Source organism: Athene cunicularia (assembly GCF_003259725.1).
Source record: "Athene cunicularia isolate RWA chromosome 2 unlocalized genomic scaffold, athCun1 chr2_part1, whole genome shotgun sequence".
Classification (NCBI taxonomy): domain Eukaryota; kingdom Metazoa; phylum Chordata; class Aves; order Strigiformes; family Strigidae; genus Athene; species Athene cunicularia.
The window spans coordinates 74,379,583-74,398,686 of NW_020799095.1; the positions used below are offsets into that span (position 1 = coordinate 74,379,583).

Consider the following 19,104-nt stretch of genomic DNA (forward strand, 5'->3'; position numbering starts at 1 on the left):
AGGCTCTGGAAAGTGGGTGTTCTGTGAATTGTTCTCTCCCAGACTGATAGAGGTATTCTTCCTGGTCTAATCCTTGGGCCAACTGCAAGTCAGAATTAACTGGAATTCATGATTTTTTTGGTATCTAAACCTTTTAAATGCATATATCTCTGCTGAGATGTATGTATATATGTATGAATATATTAGAAAATATAATTCTCATAGATTTAGAAGTGGCAAGCTGGAATGATTTTACTCACCCATACAAACTGAGCTTTATAAGTAGAGGTCTCTTCTGCTCTCATCATATTTTGGAAGTGTCTTCCGATATTTGTTTTCTCAGTTTTGTATGACAAACTGTGACCCTGTGCAAATCTTGCAGCCCCTGATAGCAAGAATTGGGCTGTTACTGCTTGAAGAGCCCTCGTACATACCTGTAACTTTTTTGATGCTCATGGCAGTAGGACTGGAATAAATATAGTGATAGTAAAATTTTGTTTTCTATTTTAACATGTTTTTTTTTTTTTTTTTTACAGGAAGTAAATTTTAATATGATGAATGTAGGTCGAGATGGCTTACTAAAAAGTGTTGAGCTTTTGATATCAGAAATCTTCATTCCAGCTTTACAGACTACAGACCGTAGCTGGGTTGAACTTGGTGAACTTCAACAAGCTTCTAATATTAAACATGACTTCCTTTGTTCCCTTGAAGCATTTGTTAGTGTGCTATCGGGAGCTCAGCAAAGTCTGTTGGAAAAGGTAGTATGTTCACATGGAAAACAGAAATTGAGCTAGTTGTAGAATGTCTCTTCTTTTGAATTAACTGCTGCTGTAGAATACTCTTAAAAAATTGTTTTTCTTAAACTGGAGTGACACTGTTGTCATCAGTAACTTGTTACATGTTGATCTGTGACTTTAACAATTCTGCAGGTGCTTTTGTTGTTTGTTCTGGCTCCAGTTCTTTAGACCTATTAACTTCTTGATTTTCCAATGGCTGTGGCCACTCTTAAACCAGGAATGATTAATGTATAACAAACAGTTGCTTTTAACTGTTGATTTCTACTCAGCCTGTGTGAAGGAAAGGGCATGAGAGCACAGCTGCAAGGCTGGTGAATTCTCCAGATTCTGGAGCCCAGTTCTGGCTCAAACCAGTTTAATTTAAACTGAAGTGGGAATATGAAGGGAGATACCCCAAGTGGGGCACCCAGTTAAAATTCCTGGATTGTTGTGAACACTTTGACATTTCAGAATTCTTAAACTTGTGTTTTAGGTCAGTCTGAGCAAATGTGAAACATACAATCTGGAAACTCTAAGAGGACCTTCTGATTACCTGATGGTTGCTAACAGCATAGATTCTCTCAAAAGAATAGAAGTCTGCATGAAAGGATGGACCAAACAAATTGAACAGGTGATACAGTGGACAAACGTGAAATATGACAACATCAGCATATTGGCAGATGAAATTTAATACTGTTGGCATAGAACTACTTTTCTATAAAGTTAGATGTGATCGATCCCTGTATTTTAAAGTACTGTTTGGTTTAACTTGCCAGTTTAAAGTACTGGCATGGTTTGTGTGGTTTTATTTCTCAATGAGAGTATTATTGAGAGCTTTTTCCATCTACTAAATAGCGCATACACATGTCATGGGAAGCTTAGTCCCCTGTTTTTAATAATCACATATTCATAAAGGAGAAGTTAGTGATTCCCAGTGGATTTAATGGAAGCAAAAGGAACACAATAATTCAATGTACACTAGTCTCAGTAGTCAGAACTGTACTCTGAAACATACTTTGCAGGTTATTTGCAGAAAATGTAATTGTCTGTAACAGTGCTCTTGAGATACTACTCCCTCTCTAATTTGGAACTAAAGAGGCCAAGCAAAATGTAGGTCTCTTATGTGAGGTGGTGGCTGAGTTAGGTAATTTATCGTGGGAGGTTAATACTAGGAGTTAAATTATGAATTAATCCATGGTATCCATGCAGATGAAAAATGTTAGCATCACTCATAAATATTACTGTATGATAAAAGGTTCTTGCAGAAAATGACCAGTTGAGAAAGGAAGCTGATGACCTTGGACCACGGGCAGAGCTTGATTACTGGAGAAAAAGATTGTCAAAATTCAACTACCTTACGGACCAGCTGAAGAGCCAAGATGTGAAGGCAGTGCTTGGAGTACTCACTGCTGCTAAATCCAAACTGCTGAAGGTTTCTATTTTGAGTTATGACTGATAAAAAGACTAGAAATGCTCTGTATACCCTAGTTCATTTTGATGATGTATGTAATGTTGCTGGTGGGGAAAATACTGAAGTATCTTAAGCTTTTATTTTCTTCATTCTTCCCCATTCTTCACCTTGAGCAGATAAAGTTTAAATCTAGTTTAATTTATGGAAAAGACTGGGAGTATTCTTTGTCTAAGGGCTGATAATGTACTGCATCCATATGTCTCAAGAGAAGTAAATACTTATATCGTCAAAAAGTTGATTATTAAATCAGCAAGTTGAATTAATGAATTGGGTCTTTAATGAAAAGGAAATACACCCCCCCACCACTTTTTTTTTTTTAAAAACTTCTTTCTCATATTCTTACAATATCTGTCAAAACTTCTTGTTGGGTTGTAACTTCTTACATTGACACAACAAAGTTAAAGACCCATCACAAACAGAAAAATAAGTGAATAAACAAAAAGGTCTCAAAATGAGAGACGTGAAACAAATACATTGTTACATATCCATCAGTCCATCAAGCAGAAATAGTTAACAGATGATGTCTGTATATTTTACAGCAGCTTGATTTGACAGTACTACTGACATACCTTGTTCTGCTGAATGGTCTAAAGTAACTATGTTCACAGTCAAGTTATTGGAGCAAAACAAGGACCTGTTTCTCATCTTGGGTAAAAAAGTGTAACTCTGAAGTAAAAGTTCTGTGCTTTCAAATGTGTTTAAAGGCTAATGACAAAACAGAGTGACCTTAAAACAGGTTTTCTGAAATGCATGATTCTGTTTTTTCAACTTTATATTCTTAGAACTGGCGAGTGTTGGATATTCGCATCACAGATGCAGCAAATGAAGCTAAAGATAATGTGAAGTATCTATACTCTCTGGAAAAATGTTGTGACCCATTATACAATAGTGATCCTGTAAGCAGAACTTTTAAATTCTTAACATAAATCTCTTGAGACCACCAAAATGAATGTATTTTGTAAGATCAATTTGGAAATGACATAGATAGCACATTAAGTATTCATCTCCAGTTTGAGACTTTGTTTAATTATGCTAAAGTGGCTTAGTGGGAATTTCTGGCTACAAAATAAAGTGTTATTTTTCTTGCTGTGGTATCTATGAAGCTTTTTGTCTTCCCATGACACTGGATTCTGTGGTATGGGAGGAAGTGAAATCTTTGAAAAGAAAAAAAAGAGAAAAGGGGTGAAAGTGAACCTGGTGCTATGCTAAAGACAAAGCGGGGGCTTTTGTGTTGATGTCCACGTCATGCTTAGACTAACATTTATAAGACAATTTTCAGCTTCCTGGATTAGGAGAACATACATATGTTTATGTAAATATTAAGGTGTAAATATTAATCACCTTCTCATACCACAGTGACAGGATGATGCAAGCATAACACATAGTAAACAAAACCAGCCAACCTAAATTATGGGATAGGAGGAAGGATTCTCACTGTCCCATTATCTGCTAAAGCAGATGGCAAATGGTTGCTTTTATTAAAACTGGTTTTGCAGTTGACTGTATGTATCTTGCTAGTCAGAGAAATATGATGAGTAGCCACAAAGACATGAAGCTTTGACCATCCTAGCTACCTCTCTCTTTGTTTATCCATACTTTTCCCAAAGTGAAATTGCTTCCAAACAGCTCTCTGGGTAACCATGGTACAGCTTTGTTTCCATTTACTGGACAGTATTAGAACAGTGTGTTCTTTCTGTGTTTCCCAATCTGATATTTGAGTCTCTCTGATGAAAGGTTAGTTTGATACTCATACAAAACAGAGTTAAAGTGAATATGCTTGCTATTGGCACTGTGCAGGGTCTGTTGAACTTGATCTGCTTAGTGTTCCCATTACTGGCTTTTACCAAGGAGAAAGTGGTGCTAGCTTCAGAGATGTTTAGTTTTGAGAGTGTGTAGCACTTGAGGTGGAAGCCATCGAATTATGGAGTGTGAACCTTTCCTTTACTGATTTTTACCTGTAAAATGCTGAGAATTAGTTTGTCAACAGAGTAAATCTGTCATTGCTTTTGAAATTCAGACGTGAGGAGGAGCTGTCTGAAAAATTATTATGCTTTTCTTTAAAGTATTTAGCAAAAGTAATTTCTCTTATATGCAAGACTTACTGAAAATTGTACAGAGTATGGAGAATTAAAAGGGGTGTGGTAGGTTAACCTTGGCTCTGGGCCAAGCATTTACTCCTCTCCCCTCCCCTTAGCAGAATGGAAGGAGAATATAGGATGAAAAACCTCATGGATTTTGAAAAGACAGGGAGATTAGATCACTTACCTATTATTACCCTGGGGAAAAGTCACTTAATTTGACAATGAAAATAGATTTGGGTAGTGAGAAACAAAGACAAAAATTAAAACCACATCTCCCCACCATTCCCCTTCTTGCCAGGCTCAGCTTCACTCCTTCACTTTTGCCTTCTCTTCCTCTCAGCTCAGCTGTGCCCTGTGGTTGGACCCAGCTGGAACCATCTGTGTTCAGCGAGGGGCAGTCCTGGCTGCTCTGCATGGGGGCACACCCTGCTGCCAAGCACCAGGGCACCTGTACCCCAGTGAATGGGCTGTAACATCACCTCCTCCCAAGCACTTCATCTATTGTACAGAATTTTTTACAATCTAAATGCTGGTACTATGGGAAAGTTGTTCTTCATGGTTCTTTTATTCAAATGAGTGCCATGAGGCTTACTGCAATTTTTGGGCTATCTTTATATGCAAGCTTACATCTCTATCAAAGTTCACTCATTGACCAGAATTCTTCCAGCCAAGACTCTAGTGAAAATTTTTCCCCCAAATTGAATTGTAAAGCTTGAAGGGTAAAGTGGGTCAGACAGATCTGCAGGAGAGGCCCTAGGGAAATAGAGGCAGAAACATTAGGAAGACCATGTTTGTAACACTCCTGCATTCTCTAATTAGCTGTTGAGTTAACGTATGGTAACAGAAGTACTGAGCAGAATACAGGCCCTGTGTTTCTTTCCAGGTGTCCATGGTGGATGCTATTCCAGGTCTCATAAATGCAATTCAAATGATTCAGAGTATCTCTCAGTATTACAACACGTCTGAAAAGATATCCTCACTGTTTGTGAAGGTTGGTGCTACAGTGCAAAAGGAAATTGTCACAGATTTTTTTTTTTTCTATGTTGTTGCTTGAGGGAGAGACAGAAAACACAAAGGGACCAAGCAATTGAAGCAATTTAATGCTCTTTTTAAATGCATAGAAAACTGGAAATAGTGATAAAACTATTTCAAAGTTAGAACTTACTTTGCTTTCTGTAATTTGTAGTTGTATGAATTTTTTTCTTGAAGATCGGGGCTAATCTGAACCCTGACGTGAATAGATCGGGGAACTTTTTGTTACAATGAGTTTTGCCTGTGGTGAACTGTGTTTTGTAGAACAAATCATATTAAATTTATATAGACTTTAAACCTCCTTATGTTTGCATAAAGAAGGAAATGTAGTTGGAAGGATAACCTATCCTTTAATGGTCATAGTCATGTCAGACCTTGATTTTACTTTTGCTTTCAGATGTGCCAAATCTCATGACTGTAGTCCTCAATGTCATTTCAAGGTTGATACAAGGTGTTTAGGATGAGCATAATCAATAATATTTTGGTGGCGTAGTGATCTGGTGGCTGGATATTGCAAGTAGAACAGTCTATGTATGTGGCTAGTATTTGGTATTGGTATTTTGTAGGCTTTAGTGGAGTCAGGTGGTATGGGATGAGACTGAAAGAAGGGGCAAGATATGATTTTTCTTGTTTTTTTCACAAGATTAAAATTGCTTTTAGGTGACCAATCAGATGATCACAGCATGTAAATCTTACATTACAAACAACAACACGGCCACCATCTGGAATCAACCACAGGAGAGAGTTATGGAAAAGCTACAAGCAGCCATTAGACTTAAACAGGTAGGTGGGAAGAGCATGTAGAAAACAGAATATAAGGTGAGATTTAGGAGGGCATGATTAGGAAAACTTTATTTTATATGAGCAAGCAATTTTGTAATGAAGGAAAATGAAGTGATGGAAAAATACTTTTTGGAACTGAAGTGTTTATGTTAGACCTAACAGTAAACTTTGTCCAGTGTCTGATCATTTAGAAACAGGATTTTGATGCTTAGCCTAACTTAACTATGCTTCTTATATGAGATTTACTTGGATTTGCATGCCTGAGTTTCTCCAGAAGTTTTCTTCTCACGTGATGAGGAGGGATGTGTGATGGAAATGAAAACAGAGGCAGTGACTGACCTGAATATATTCCGAAGATATATATTCAGGTCCATATATATATGGACAAGCTATACCTTTAGAAAGGGCAATTTAGTGAACTGGGGAGAACTCAGCTGTTCAGGTTGTATAGACTTGCTGGGAAGATAGCTTTTATTTTTTTGCATATGCTTCCACAACCATTTTTTTTTTTTTCCTCCTCCTTTAGAACATAGGATCATAGGGTAATTCAGCTTGGAAGGGTCCTCAGCAGGTAACTAGTTCAACCTTCTGTGCAAAGCCAAAGCAGGGCCAGCTATGAGATTAAACTTGATTGCCCAGTCCTTTCATCTACTCCTGTCTTGAAGTTCTCCAAGGATGGAGAGACTGCACAGCCTTTCCAGGCAACTTCTTTCACTGTTTGACTGTCCTTAGGGTGAAAGATTTTCTCCTTGCATCCAGTCAGAACATCTTCTGTTTCAGTTTATGCCCATTGTCTCTTGGTCTCTGTCCGTGTGGTACTGTGAAAGGTCTAGCTCTGTCTTTTTGATAACCTCCCTGTAGATATTGGAAGGGTCATATTACATTTTCTTTGTTACTGCTTTTTGATCCCTTAATCATGTGTGCGTGGAAGACTAGAACTTTATCCTGACACCTTCTGAACCAAGAAATCTTGCATAGTTCTCGCAAAAATTAGTGTAAATTTATGTGACATGTTGCCATCAGCAATGATGAGTAAATTTGTATATTTCTATAAAGATATAGCAAATTATTCAGTTGCTATATCTTTATTTGAGTCTTATTCATTATGAAAGTTTTCAGAAAATCAATAGATTAAAATTTAAAATTTGTAACACTAACAATTTAGGAAACTCTGGGCCCTTTGTGTCAGTATATTCAAGTGGGGTTGTTCATACAAATATGTGATAAAAAAACCCCAAACCATTGTATTTTGAAGAGAATTACTCTTGAAAGAAACCATTTCAATCAAATCTGTCATATATGAAACCTGACTTCAGCAAGTATATAATTTTAACATGTTTGGAGTAAGGTTTGTTCCTGGTTAAGAAAGCAGAATGAAAACTGGAAGCTGTTATGAAGCAGCATTCTAACTTCAGAAGAGTTTTTGTTCTAGAAAGTGATTTTTGAAAATTTAAATCATTATTACTCAATAGAACTACTTAGCACACAATCATTATTTTCAGTCTCTGAAAACTGTAATCTGGGTTGTCATCTTGCATATTCAGTAAACACATTCAATAAAGACATCAAGCCCTCATATAAAATGGAGGGAACAGAATTTTATGCTAGCTAAGGATGGAATGTACAAATACATATATGTGCATTTGATAAAATGCATGATCCTGTAATAGTATTGCATTAGTTTTCAGAGACAAATTCTGTTACTATATAGTATTCATGGTTGTTTATTGATGAAACTTCTACTTACTATCGTTAGGATAGTATCTGTGTGCATAAATTTTGTTCTAGCTGATGATGGAGCCTTTTATTATATGCTTGACATTCTTTTAAATTCTTTGTGTTTAGGAGTATCAAAATTGCTTTCACAAGGTAAAAGAGAAATTGGAACAAAATCCAGCTGAAAGACAGTTTGATTTTAGTGAGATGTATATCTTTGGAAAATTTGAAACCTTTCATCGGCGTCTGGTAAAGATAATAGATGTTTTCAATACTATGAAAACCTACTCAATTCTACAGGAGTCTAAAATAGAGGGATTGGAAGGAATGATCACTAAATATGAGGTACACAGTAAATTTTGGATAATCTGTCAGTCTGACTTGAACTTTGAACAATAAATAATGATGAAAATTAAAAAGTGTCAAGAATTAATTCTGCAAGTTGTGCTAAAATTAATGGGTAGTAGCGATGTAAATATGTGATTGTTGGGGAAGCGAGCAGATAAGATGAAAAGGGGCAGGTGGACATGTGAAAGGTATGTTAAAATTAAAGTTGGTTGAAAAAAGCAACAAAATGAGGGGACTTTGTAACAGGAGTAACTGGAGCTATGGTTCTGTGTCATGATCAGGAGAAAAAGTGAGAAGTGCAACGTTTCTGTCTTTACAGATGTTTTGCTAGCAATGAAAGTGTATTGTGATGAAAATCGCACTGTATTAATCTCTTGCCCATTATTCTAGAGGTACTAGATCAGTGCTCTGTTGTCATGGTGGTTGATGCTGCAGTCAGATTTTGCTTGCAGCTTGGGGTGAAACAATCCCCAGTTCCATTTCTGTGCTGTATAAATACAAACAACTATAACTGTTTTCTTAAGTAATTTGAAAAAAATGCAAACCCAAGAAAACTAAAAAACCTTGGGACTCTCAGATTTACTTTGTTTAAGGAAACAGCGAGCTTAATTCCAGCGAAACAGATTGTTAGGTTTACTTAAAATTTGTACTCGTACTTAAAATTATACTCTAGATCTAGAGTACAATTATCAGCTTTGTGTTTTATGAGGGAAGAGTTAATTCACAGGTGGCTATCTTTAGGGTAAGGGAGGAATAGAAATGGCTTAGCTGGTTTGATCTGGAAAACTCTTTAAGTTTAGGCTTTTTCTTCTGTAACATCAAAGTTCCTTTGCTGAAGAAATCTATTCATGTTTCTGTCCTGGTCCTCTTATTTAATGAAGTTAGGCTTGAACAATGAGGAGCTCTTCTAAGCATATAAATATCTTAAATCGTGTTCTTTTCCTTCCTTCTTTCCAAGATTAACTTTCTTATCTAGCAAGTAATGTCTTCCCTGCTTTTACTGAGCCTGAGATAACTTACCCTACTGTATGTCTGTCTTAGTGCACTATCATAATTATGGTACTTATAAATATTAAAATAAATCAGAAGTATTCAATGTGTGGAGTTTGTAGACTGCTGTTAGAGGTTGCATGTGATACAGTGGCAGTACAGGCAAATATGGCATTCTAATTTGCTTTACCCTGTCCTTTTTCTTTTTGTTATGGCCATGAGTAAATTACTTTGCTTTAGTTAAATAACTGTAGGGTAAAATGTGAGGATTCCATGGTCCATCCTAGTTCAGTTCACTCCCTGTTGCAGTCTGGGGTTTTGATTATTGACTGCATCGTTCACAGTAGCCAGTTTTCTCCTTTGTTCTCTTCTGTAGTCTTCTGAGAAGAAACCTGGGCACAACTGGAAGGATAACTTGGTTCAGGACTATTCCACATGGGCAGAATAGGTGTGGGCAGCTCTAAATATTCCTGCCTTCACTGAGAGCTGTGCCAGCAGGCTTCTTAGCAACTCAGGTTGCTGAGAATTTTCAGGTCATGCTATGAAGATACTGTTTTGTATGCTGGGATACAGACATCTCATTTATTTGGGCCATTTGTATTTAAAAAGCCACCTGTGATCATTAGCCCAGGCTGTGAGGCAGTCTGCAAACTCTATACACATCTACTGCCTTATCCATTCAGCACTCAAGTCCTAAAGTAATAGCTTTGTGGGGGACCCAGTTACTGTGACATCAATTTCGTTTGGGGGGGGGTGGTGGTGGTGTGGTATTTATGTTTTACCACTTAGTTGTTATCTAGGATTTTCTTGTTTTTAGAAGAAAAGATGAAATTTTTATTTACAGCAAAGCAATAACATTGAAGTTCAACTGACTTATAATAAAATGGTAGAAGTCTGCTGTGCTGAAAATATGTTGAGCTTCATAGCTGTGCTGTGGTAAACTACTACAATTTTGAGCAGCAGTGCATCATTAAAAATACTTCAACTGTGTGTGCAGCTTGAGGGAGCTGCTGATTAAGATGTACTTTCATTTGAGTGGACAGCAGCTATGTAAAAGAAGCCAGAAATAATAGCTACTGGAATGGTGATACGCTTCAACTTTTGAACAGTCTGTTTTTCTGTGAAATCAGTTAATTTAAAGACATGATAAATGCTAATGTGAAAATATTCATATACAACATATGAAAATAAGTTGAACTTTTAAATAGAAATAATGAACCTCTGCATGAGAAATTATTTAATGGGTAACAAATATCTGATGAAAAGCAAGAGTCCGAGTTATCTGTCAGTTCTAATTGACTTAAACCAGAAGTGAATAATATAAATGAAATTCATATGGCCATTGCACCAACTTGTTTCCTGCAAATATGTTGTTTAAGAGGTTTGCTTATATTGCTCAGCAAATGCTGGGTAATGGCTCAGCAAGTGCTGGGTAATGGCAAAGGTAAAATGTGAATGTGCATGGCCTATTGTGCTAAATATTTTTGTGTGGTAAATCTTCTTGTTAAGAGAATTTCTGGTGATAATTTTCTTTTTCTGTGAAACTGCTTAGAGCATTGTTGATATCATGAAGAAACGGCATTACAATTTCTTGGATCAACGGAAGACTGATTTTGACCAGGACTATGACGAGTTTTGCAAAGCGATACAAGATCTACATGTAGGTCTTATGATTTAAATAATAATTTAGTTTACTGATGAATCCTTATGAAGACAAAAATACCTCTGAGTTATCACCAAACAAATTATGCATATTTCAAAGTTCGTGTTCTGAAATTGAAAAAATATTCTCATATATCTCCACTTTAAATCTTGCATTTTTTATTTGACTTGCAGACCAGTTTCATGGAATAGGCTAGAAAGGGACTTGAGGGACTCCACCAAAAGGGTTTTCCATTACTGTACTTTATTTGGAAGTTATGCTATCAAGAATAACACAAAAATTGATGATTTCATTGGGTAAATGGGAGCATAGCACAAATAAGTCAGAGAAATAATTTTTCCATAGTTCTGAAATCACAAGTTGGTGGAAGGAAAGGGTGTCTGTAGAAGAAAAAAAATTAAAATAAATGCTTGGCTCACTTTGGCTGCCAAAGAGGTAAGCAAGCATTCTTTGAGGGCTCTCAGCGTGGTGAGACATTTGAGGGTACAAAAGCTTTTGTTGGTTGCACAGCTACAGAGGGACCTTGGGGGAAAAAAAAAAAAAAGCCTTGAAAGTTGGTTGTATTTTGTTTAACTTTTGAGGGAAGGAAGAAGGGAAAAATTGATACTTATTTAGGTTAGTTTCACATAAACAAATTATGTTCTAATATAGTGCATGTTAAATCCTGTCAAATAATACCTGGCATATTTGAGGTGTGTGCCTTATGTAGTTCTCTGCTGCTGAATTGTTTGCTCTCCTTCAGGATCAATTAAGGATTTTCATGGACATTACCTTTGAAAATATTCTGAGCACTGAAAGAGCACTGAGTATGTTGAAGAAATTTGAAAGGTACTATGTCCTATCTAGATTGCTAGAATTCTGCCAGGCAGTGGAAATAACTGAGGGTGGTGGGATGTAGGAGGAGCAGAGCAGGAAGCATATCCTTAAATATAAACAAAAATCAACTCAGCCTCCTCTCACTCAACTGTTCAGCTTTGTTAAGGCATGTCTTCTCATCAGTGTGGGTAAATAAAAAAACATTATTTGTATTGGAAAATGCAAAATATGAGCAGTCTTTGAACTTCATCTTTCAAAATTACTATAAGTACAGGAATACTTTATGGCTATTAGCATATTTGCCTTAGCTTTGACCTTGAACAATGACATAAATTTGTTATCACAGTGCAGTGAGACTAAAATGCTCGTATTGGGAAAGAGTGAAATTTGTCTTGATAAATTCATGTTGTGGCAAAGCAGCCTCAGTATTACATCAATTTTCATCAGTATCGCATCAATTTTCTTATAATATTGTGTTTAATGGAGTACACTGCTGGTGTCGGATTGGTTACAGTTTGCTGCGCATAATTTTAGCTCAGTGTTTGGAAACAGTGACAAAACAGAAAATGTGTAGGCTTACTTGGAAACATCGTCTGGTCTAAATTTTGGTTGCTGGGAATCAGGATGCGACAGCATTTGTTCAAGCTTTAAATCTCTGCTGCTAAAGTAGTTACTTTCAAAAGAATACAAGGGAATTGAGAATAACTGTATTTTCCAACAATACATCAGAAGAATTTCAGAAGTACCGAAGGAATTTTTTTAATGATTATTATTTTTCTAAGCAGATTACAAATCCCGAACCTTGGCATTGATGAAAAGTATCAGAAAATACTTCAAAACTACGGTCATGACATAGAAACAGTCTGTAAGATCTACACTAGGCAGAAGCAGGACCCTCCACTGGCACGTAATCTGCCTCCAATAGCTGGTAAGATCTTGTGGGCACGCCACCTATTCTGTAGGATCCAGGAGCCCATGGAGTCTTTCCAGCAGCACCCGGCTGTTCTGCAGACACCAGATGGCAAGCGTATAATCCGCAGCTACAACAAAGTAGCAAAAGTTCTTATGGAGTTTGAGGTGATCTACCACAGGGGATGGCTTCAGCAGGTAAAATACCTGATATTTATCAGGGTATTTCTTTAAAAATATGTGGTGAATTTTTTTTGTTGTTAGACTAATAACATCTAGCTTTACAGACCAGATTGGATTCCTGTTGTTTCAGGCCTCAGAGAAACACGGGGTTACAGCGGTGTGAAGGAATCTCTGCTTAATAACAGTAGTCAGCTATGCTAAGCTGGAGATTTAGGATGCCTCTTAAATGAGGGATGGAATAAGAAAAGGTGCTTTATAAGAAAGTGATTCTATTAATAAACAATATCTGTACTGCCTGTAGCTGAATTTAGGAGCAATTGAAAGACCTTCATTATAACTAAGAAGTTATAATGAAAAATATTTATTATGGAAATATATAATGAAGATTCAGTGTTAGTCTTAGCTGCCCCTCTGTCTCTGCCATGTCCTGCTGACTCTGATGCAAGAAGATCCTGTGTGCAGAGAGCAGTTTTGTCAGCTGGTTAGCTTAAGGTTAAAGCAGACACGGAGGTTTCCTCTGGTCTGGACAATATGGATTTTGGTTTTGAGTGATAATCCATGGGTACATGTAGAAAGCATCCAATCTCAACAGATAGAGCATCCTGTAGAACTAATAGCATACTCACTACACAAGTGTGTTTTGAGCCTGTTGTGGGTTAACCCTTGGTAGGCAGCTAAGCACCGCACAACTGCTTGCTCACTTCCCCCACCCACCCCCAGTGAGACAGGGAAGAGGAAAGGAAACGTAAAAGCAAGAAAACTTGTGGGTCAAAATAAGAAGTTGTTTATTAAGTAAAAAAGAAGTGGAGGAAGCGAGAAAAAAACCAGAAGTGTTGCAATCACTCACCACCTGCAATGGTAGACCACTGTCGGGATAGTTCCAGAGCAAAAGATGGCTAGCGCCCTCAACCCCTGCCTCTCCCTTTTTATTGCTGAGCGTGATGTTATAAGGCATGGAATATCTCTTGGGTTATTTCAGGACATCTGCCTGGTTCTGTTCCCTCCCAACCTCTTGTGCACCGCCTCCCAATGTATTCACTGCAGGGGGCAGAGTGATAAACAGAGGAGGCCTTGATGCTGTGCAAGCACTGTTCAGCAATAGCTAAAACATTAGTGTGTTATCAGTGTTTTGATTACAAATCTGAAATGCAGTACCATACATGTGGCTGTGAAGAAAATTAACTCCATCCCATCCAGACCCGGTACAGAGCCATTTCATTTCCAACCAACCATTTGGTAAGGCACAACACTTTGTAGTCTGAATATTCTTCAGAAAACAGGGTTTACCTTAAGTTCCAAATCTCATTTGGCTGATTTTGCCCACTAGGGTTTTGTACATAGAACCTCCAACTACTTTCATATTGTCAGATGGCTTCTGGAGGGACTACTTTATAGCCTTGACATCTCTGCAAGTTTCTACTATCCTATTGGCATGTTTTCTACCTCCAGTTTCTTTGTTGCCTTGTCAAAGAGCATGTTGTAGAAAAAGAAGTATCAGATTCTCCAGATGACTGTTTCGAAGGTGGTGGGACAATTAGCAGTGCATCTGCCCCTTGTTCTTGGAGCTCAGCCCCAACTTTTGTACAGTGTGAAAATCTCTGGTGCTGATAAACAGCAGTCTTCTGAAAGCTAGTCTTACACCAGACCTGAGACCAGACGTTCCTGCTGTCTCTTGTTAAATCTGAATATACGAAGATTTCTGACTCTTCTTTTCCCCTTCACACTTGCATTTGCCATGAAGGTTTAAAGGATCATCAGATATGATTGTCTGATACTTTAAGTGGGAATGTTTGTGTCAATTTGGTGTACTAAAATAGAAGAAGTGACTAGAATGTTAGAGGTTGTATGATATGGTGTATTCAGACTGATTTGGCTCTGGTGCTGGGTGTATGTTACTGATGATCAATCTGGCACTGACTGCCATCTCGGAATCAAGGAACCTGAAGAGTATTAACTCAACTATTCTTTCATTATAAATTATGTTTCAGGTACATCAGGTCTAAGTGTGGCACTATCGACCTCTGTATAATTGGTCTTCCTCCTGGGCAGTAATGAAAATTGTCATTGTTGTACTTAGAAATGTCTTTAACTTCAAGTGCTTATTCTGATAAATTGAGAAGTCTGTCTTTGATTTCATGTACTTTTCACAGAGAGCTGGTATCCATTATGTTTTATAGAAGAGGAATCGTGATGCTTCAGGAAGCCTTTGTCTTTTGTTTAGTGTTTCTATGTTGGACTCAGTCTCTCTTTTGATGCCAGTGTTGTGCTGGATACCTGCAATTTAGTGGATATCCGCATTGTACCAAGTATACTGCCCCCCACCCCCCTTGACTGTTAGTTACTTGATGGTTACCACGTTGTTTATCAATTTTTTTTTTTTAATAGCTTAAGATTTAAAGCCATTATTATTTGTGCTATAGCCAATGATGTTCAACTTGGATGTATTAAAATAATAAAATACCAGTAAGTGTGAAAGTTACTATAATTCTATGGCAGTGAAAGATGTGTTCCTTCAATGTAACCCCTTATTTCTTTTAGCAATTTCTGTTATCTTAAAAATGAAAATTTCATAAGAAAACCCATAAATAGGGGAGGAGAAGATTGATAGTGGGAATAACAAATCTGAAATTCAGAGAAGAGTGCAGTAAGATTTGCTGGTGAACTTTGCATAAAAAAATTCAGGTCCTATTTAAGGCATCTGTGCTGAGTGACTTTGATGCTAGTAGATAGAGCATGATGACTTCACTGACAAAACTTGATCAGATGCTTTCTTGAAAAATGTTTGTAAAATTTCATAATACATGATACAACTGAATCAAGCAGTATAGTCAACTATATTTTAGATATTGAAAGTGGGTGCAAATTTTCAGTGTGTGTTTCATAAAAAAAGATTTAAGTATACTGAAAGAAATCAGTGGGTTGTGAAAATATTGCTTAAAACCAAGCTCCGTCTCAATGTAATGTGATACATGAAATTTGAGAAGTGAATAAAACCCAAAAAATTATGTTAGCAAAGGGGCAACTGGAAAAATATGAATAGCAAGGAAGTTTTTCATGTAGGAAAGATTTCCCTACCTAACACATGACTTCTTCCTGGTGTCAACCAAACTTTCCACGTGTGGTGGTCTATGAATTCTCTCTGTTCTAATCACATGGAGATTCAACTAAGGCAGTTAAACCAATAGTATGATTAGGCTTCCTTTTTAAGAATTAAAAAAATGATCTGTAATAGACATTAATTTTAGTAATTTTAAAAATTTGCCCAGAGGTTGGATATAATTGGGAGTTCCATTAAGGTTGGAGCATGGTATGTCTGTTAGGTAGTGGAAAACAAGTGAAATGAGAAATGAGGATAGGTTTATTCAAAAAATACTGAAGAAGTTATCTAAGATTTATTCAGTTCATCAAGGGGATTGTTTGAAGCTTTATTGCAGAGTGTGCAATAAGTTTTAAGGAAATGAGAGTTAAGATTTAAGAGGACTGAAAGTAAAAAGTCTATGCCTCTACATTTGATGTTGGACTGTGGAATGCAGTTTATGATATCCAAGAATGAACAGAAAAATGTCTGTTGGAGAAAGAAGATTGCTTAGCATTTGGGTACATAAAGAATATGTTAATAAAATTTCATTGTTGATTACCATATCAATCATTATTGTCAGCAATACCTAATTTTAGTATCTGCCAAAGTGATATTTATGTCCAAAGCAAAATACTCTGTATTGGCTCGTCTGATCAGGAATTATGACTTTGTTTTCTGCAGATTGAATTAACTAAGAGAGGACTCCAGGCATCTCTCCTGGTAAAAGCTCCAGAAACAGGAGAATTATTTGTGAATTTTGACCCTGAAATATTAACTTTAATCAGAGAAACAGATTGCATGGTTTACATGTGCCTTGAAATCCCTCCATTTGCAAGTATTATTCAACATAAGAGAGACTGGTATAAGAAGATTGTCAACAATTTGCAAGTGAGTTTATTTTAATTATGTATATGTTGTGTACATTAAGATGTCTAGGTTCTATACATATGGAAAACAAAAAAATGAAGATCAACTATTATATGTTAAGCAAACATCGGCAAATCTATTTTTTATCTTTATGACTGTCTTGAGGTGCTTCTTAAAAGAATTCCTTGGCTCTTGTTTTCTGAGAAGTGAGTTCAAAGAGGTATGGGTTTAGGGAAGTTCTGCAGAGCTTGGGAAAGAGATGAGGATGGGTGGGAAAGGAGACTTACATCATGCCTTGCTCTGTTGCCTGCTTTCTAAATGATAAGCAATTTATATTTCATCCAGTAATGGAGTCAACATTGGATACACTTTGTCCTGAGAGGATAGCTCGGAGAGAGGAACAAGTGGTATGCTTTTAAAAAGTGTAAAGCATCCAATGAGTAGCAGCATATTTTCTGCACCAATGTTTTACACAGATGTCTGTGGAATAGATTAAAAAAGAGAAACTAAAACTTCCCTTTCTCTTATCTCTTAAATCCTTTGGAACATTTTCTGCCTATGAACAGAGAAGGTTCTCAATGACTCAAGAAAAGGATTCTATAGCTTCAAAGGACTACTTGATTCTGAATGAGAAAGAAATGTCATATTAAGTCATAAAGTTATTGCTAGGAGTATTTTTTGCCACCATGTGAAACCATGTGAAATTAGATCAGTGGGTTAAAGATTCATTAGAATCCAAATACCATATTAAAATTCTGTTAAGGCTGGTCTAGTAAAAGTGTTGATCAGTTGACTTAGAAGCTTTTTTTTTTTTTAATTTTTTCCCTTGTGCTTTTTGTCTCCTGGAACATGCATTTAGAGATTGAAATTTGCAAAACTTTTTCTTTGTTGTGATTTAACCCCAATAGGCAGCTAATCATCACAGCTGCTCACTTACCTCCTCCAGTGGGATGGGGAAGAGAATCCAGAGGTTAAAAGAAAAAAAACGTGGTTTGAGATAAAGACATCTTAATAGGGAAAGCAAAAACTGCATGTGCAAGCAAAGCAAAATAAGGAATTAATTTACTACTTCCTATTAGCAGGCTGGTGTTTAGCCATCTCCAGGAAAGCAAGGCTGTATCACAGTTGCTTGGGAAGACAAACATCGTAGTTCAGAATGTCGCCCTTCCGTCTTCTTCCCCCAGCTTTTATTTTCAATCATGATGCCATAGATATGGGATATCCCTTTCATCAGGTTGGGGCAGCTGTCCCGGCTGTGTCCCCTCCCAGCTTCTTGTGAGTCCCCAGCCTACTCACTGGTGGGGTAGGGTGAGAAGCAGAAAAGGTCTCAGTGCTGTATGAGCACTGTTCAGCAATAGGCAAAACACTGGTGTGTTACCAACGCTGTTTTGATCACAGATATAAAGCATAGCACAGTATGAGCAACTATGAAAAAAATTAACTCCTTCTGAACCCAAACTAGTACAATTTACAAATAACTTTCATGCAAAGTAGTACTCGCATTATTATAAAAACCAACAAATATGAACTTCTGCCAATTAATTATTGTTTCTTAAGAATTTCAGTGATGTACATCCAGAGCAATTTTCTTAAGTTATGATAAGTATGTGTACATGAAGAAGTTAAATCAATGTATATTAACTATGCTTTAATTCTCTGCTTATTTCAGATGATGTTGGCAGAATATAAAAGAATTAAACTGAAAATACAACACCCTATTGAACGACTGATGGCTCCTCAGTTAGCAAATGTAGATGATGCTATCCAGCCAGGTCTAATGTTGCTGACTTGGACATCCTTGAATATTGAGAAATATATTAATACAGTTTTTTACAAGCTAGGTAAATCATTGCCTTCTTCCATTAACTTCTGCTTCTTTGTTTCTATACAAATGCAAGCTATATTATGAAGGTTACTACCCTTTATATGATTTGCAATTAATTGACTTATATATGAAAGAATTAAGAATTTTCACCTGTCCTGTACTTCATGAAACCTTTGCTTTATATCAACACCTTCTTTTTGTCTCATGTATTTGTCAAATTTTTATTAATATGGGTGGGATGGCAGTTAGGATTAAACCAAGCATAAAATAGTTTGCAAAAAGGTCCTGTATATTCTAAATTCAAAGAATGATAGCTACTTTTTAAAAGACCTTCTAAGTTTCAGCTTTTCCTAATCTTGCCTTTTGTTTCTATAATATACAAAACAAGTTCTCAGGGAATATTATCTTGACTGAGTGGGCACTGTCACCACTCAGTAGCTTTTCATATTAACCTTTTTTTTTTTTTAACATCAGTCTCTTTAAAACTAATGCATGCATTTCTTAGACAACAGCTGTAGAAAACAGATGAGCTTGTAGTCTTTTCAAAAGATTATCACAAGATCCATTGTGATACATAGTGTTTCTG

The 19,104-nt window shown here is 36.6% G+C and overlaps 1 protein-coding gene across 1 annotated transcript in view; it reads left to right on the forward strand.

The window, feature by feature from the left end:
- DNAH5 (dynein axonemal heavy chain 5) overlaps positions 1–19,104 on the forward strand; it is a 132,740-nt gene that overhangs the window by 17,238 nt on the left and 96,398 nt on the right. The window contains exons 6-17 of the mRNA XM_026841388.1: positions 516–737; positions 1,249–1,386; positions 2,011–2,187; positions 3,009–3,122; positions 5,191–5,298; positions 6,000–6,122; positions 7,968–8,183; positions 10,729–10,836; positions 11,582–11,667; positions 12,441–12,762; positions 16,508–16,714; positions 18,363–18,534. Coding sequence (XP_026697189.1) covers positions 516–737; positions 1,249–1,386; positions 2,011–2,187; positions 3,009–3,122; positions 5,191–5,298; positions 6,000–6,122; positions 7,968–8,183; positions 10,729–10,836; positions 11,582–11,667; positions 12,441–12,762; positions 16,508–16,714; positions 18,363–18,534 — 1,993 coding nt within the window. The remainder of the gene's footprint in view (positions 1–515; positions 738–1,248; positions 1,387–2,010; positions 2,188–3,008; positions 3,123–5,190; positions 5,299–5,999; positions 6,123–7,967; positions 8,184–10,728; positions 10,837–11,581; positions 11,668–12,440; positions 12,763–16,507; positions 16,715–18,362; positions 18,535–19,104) is intronic.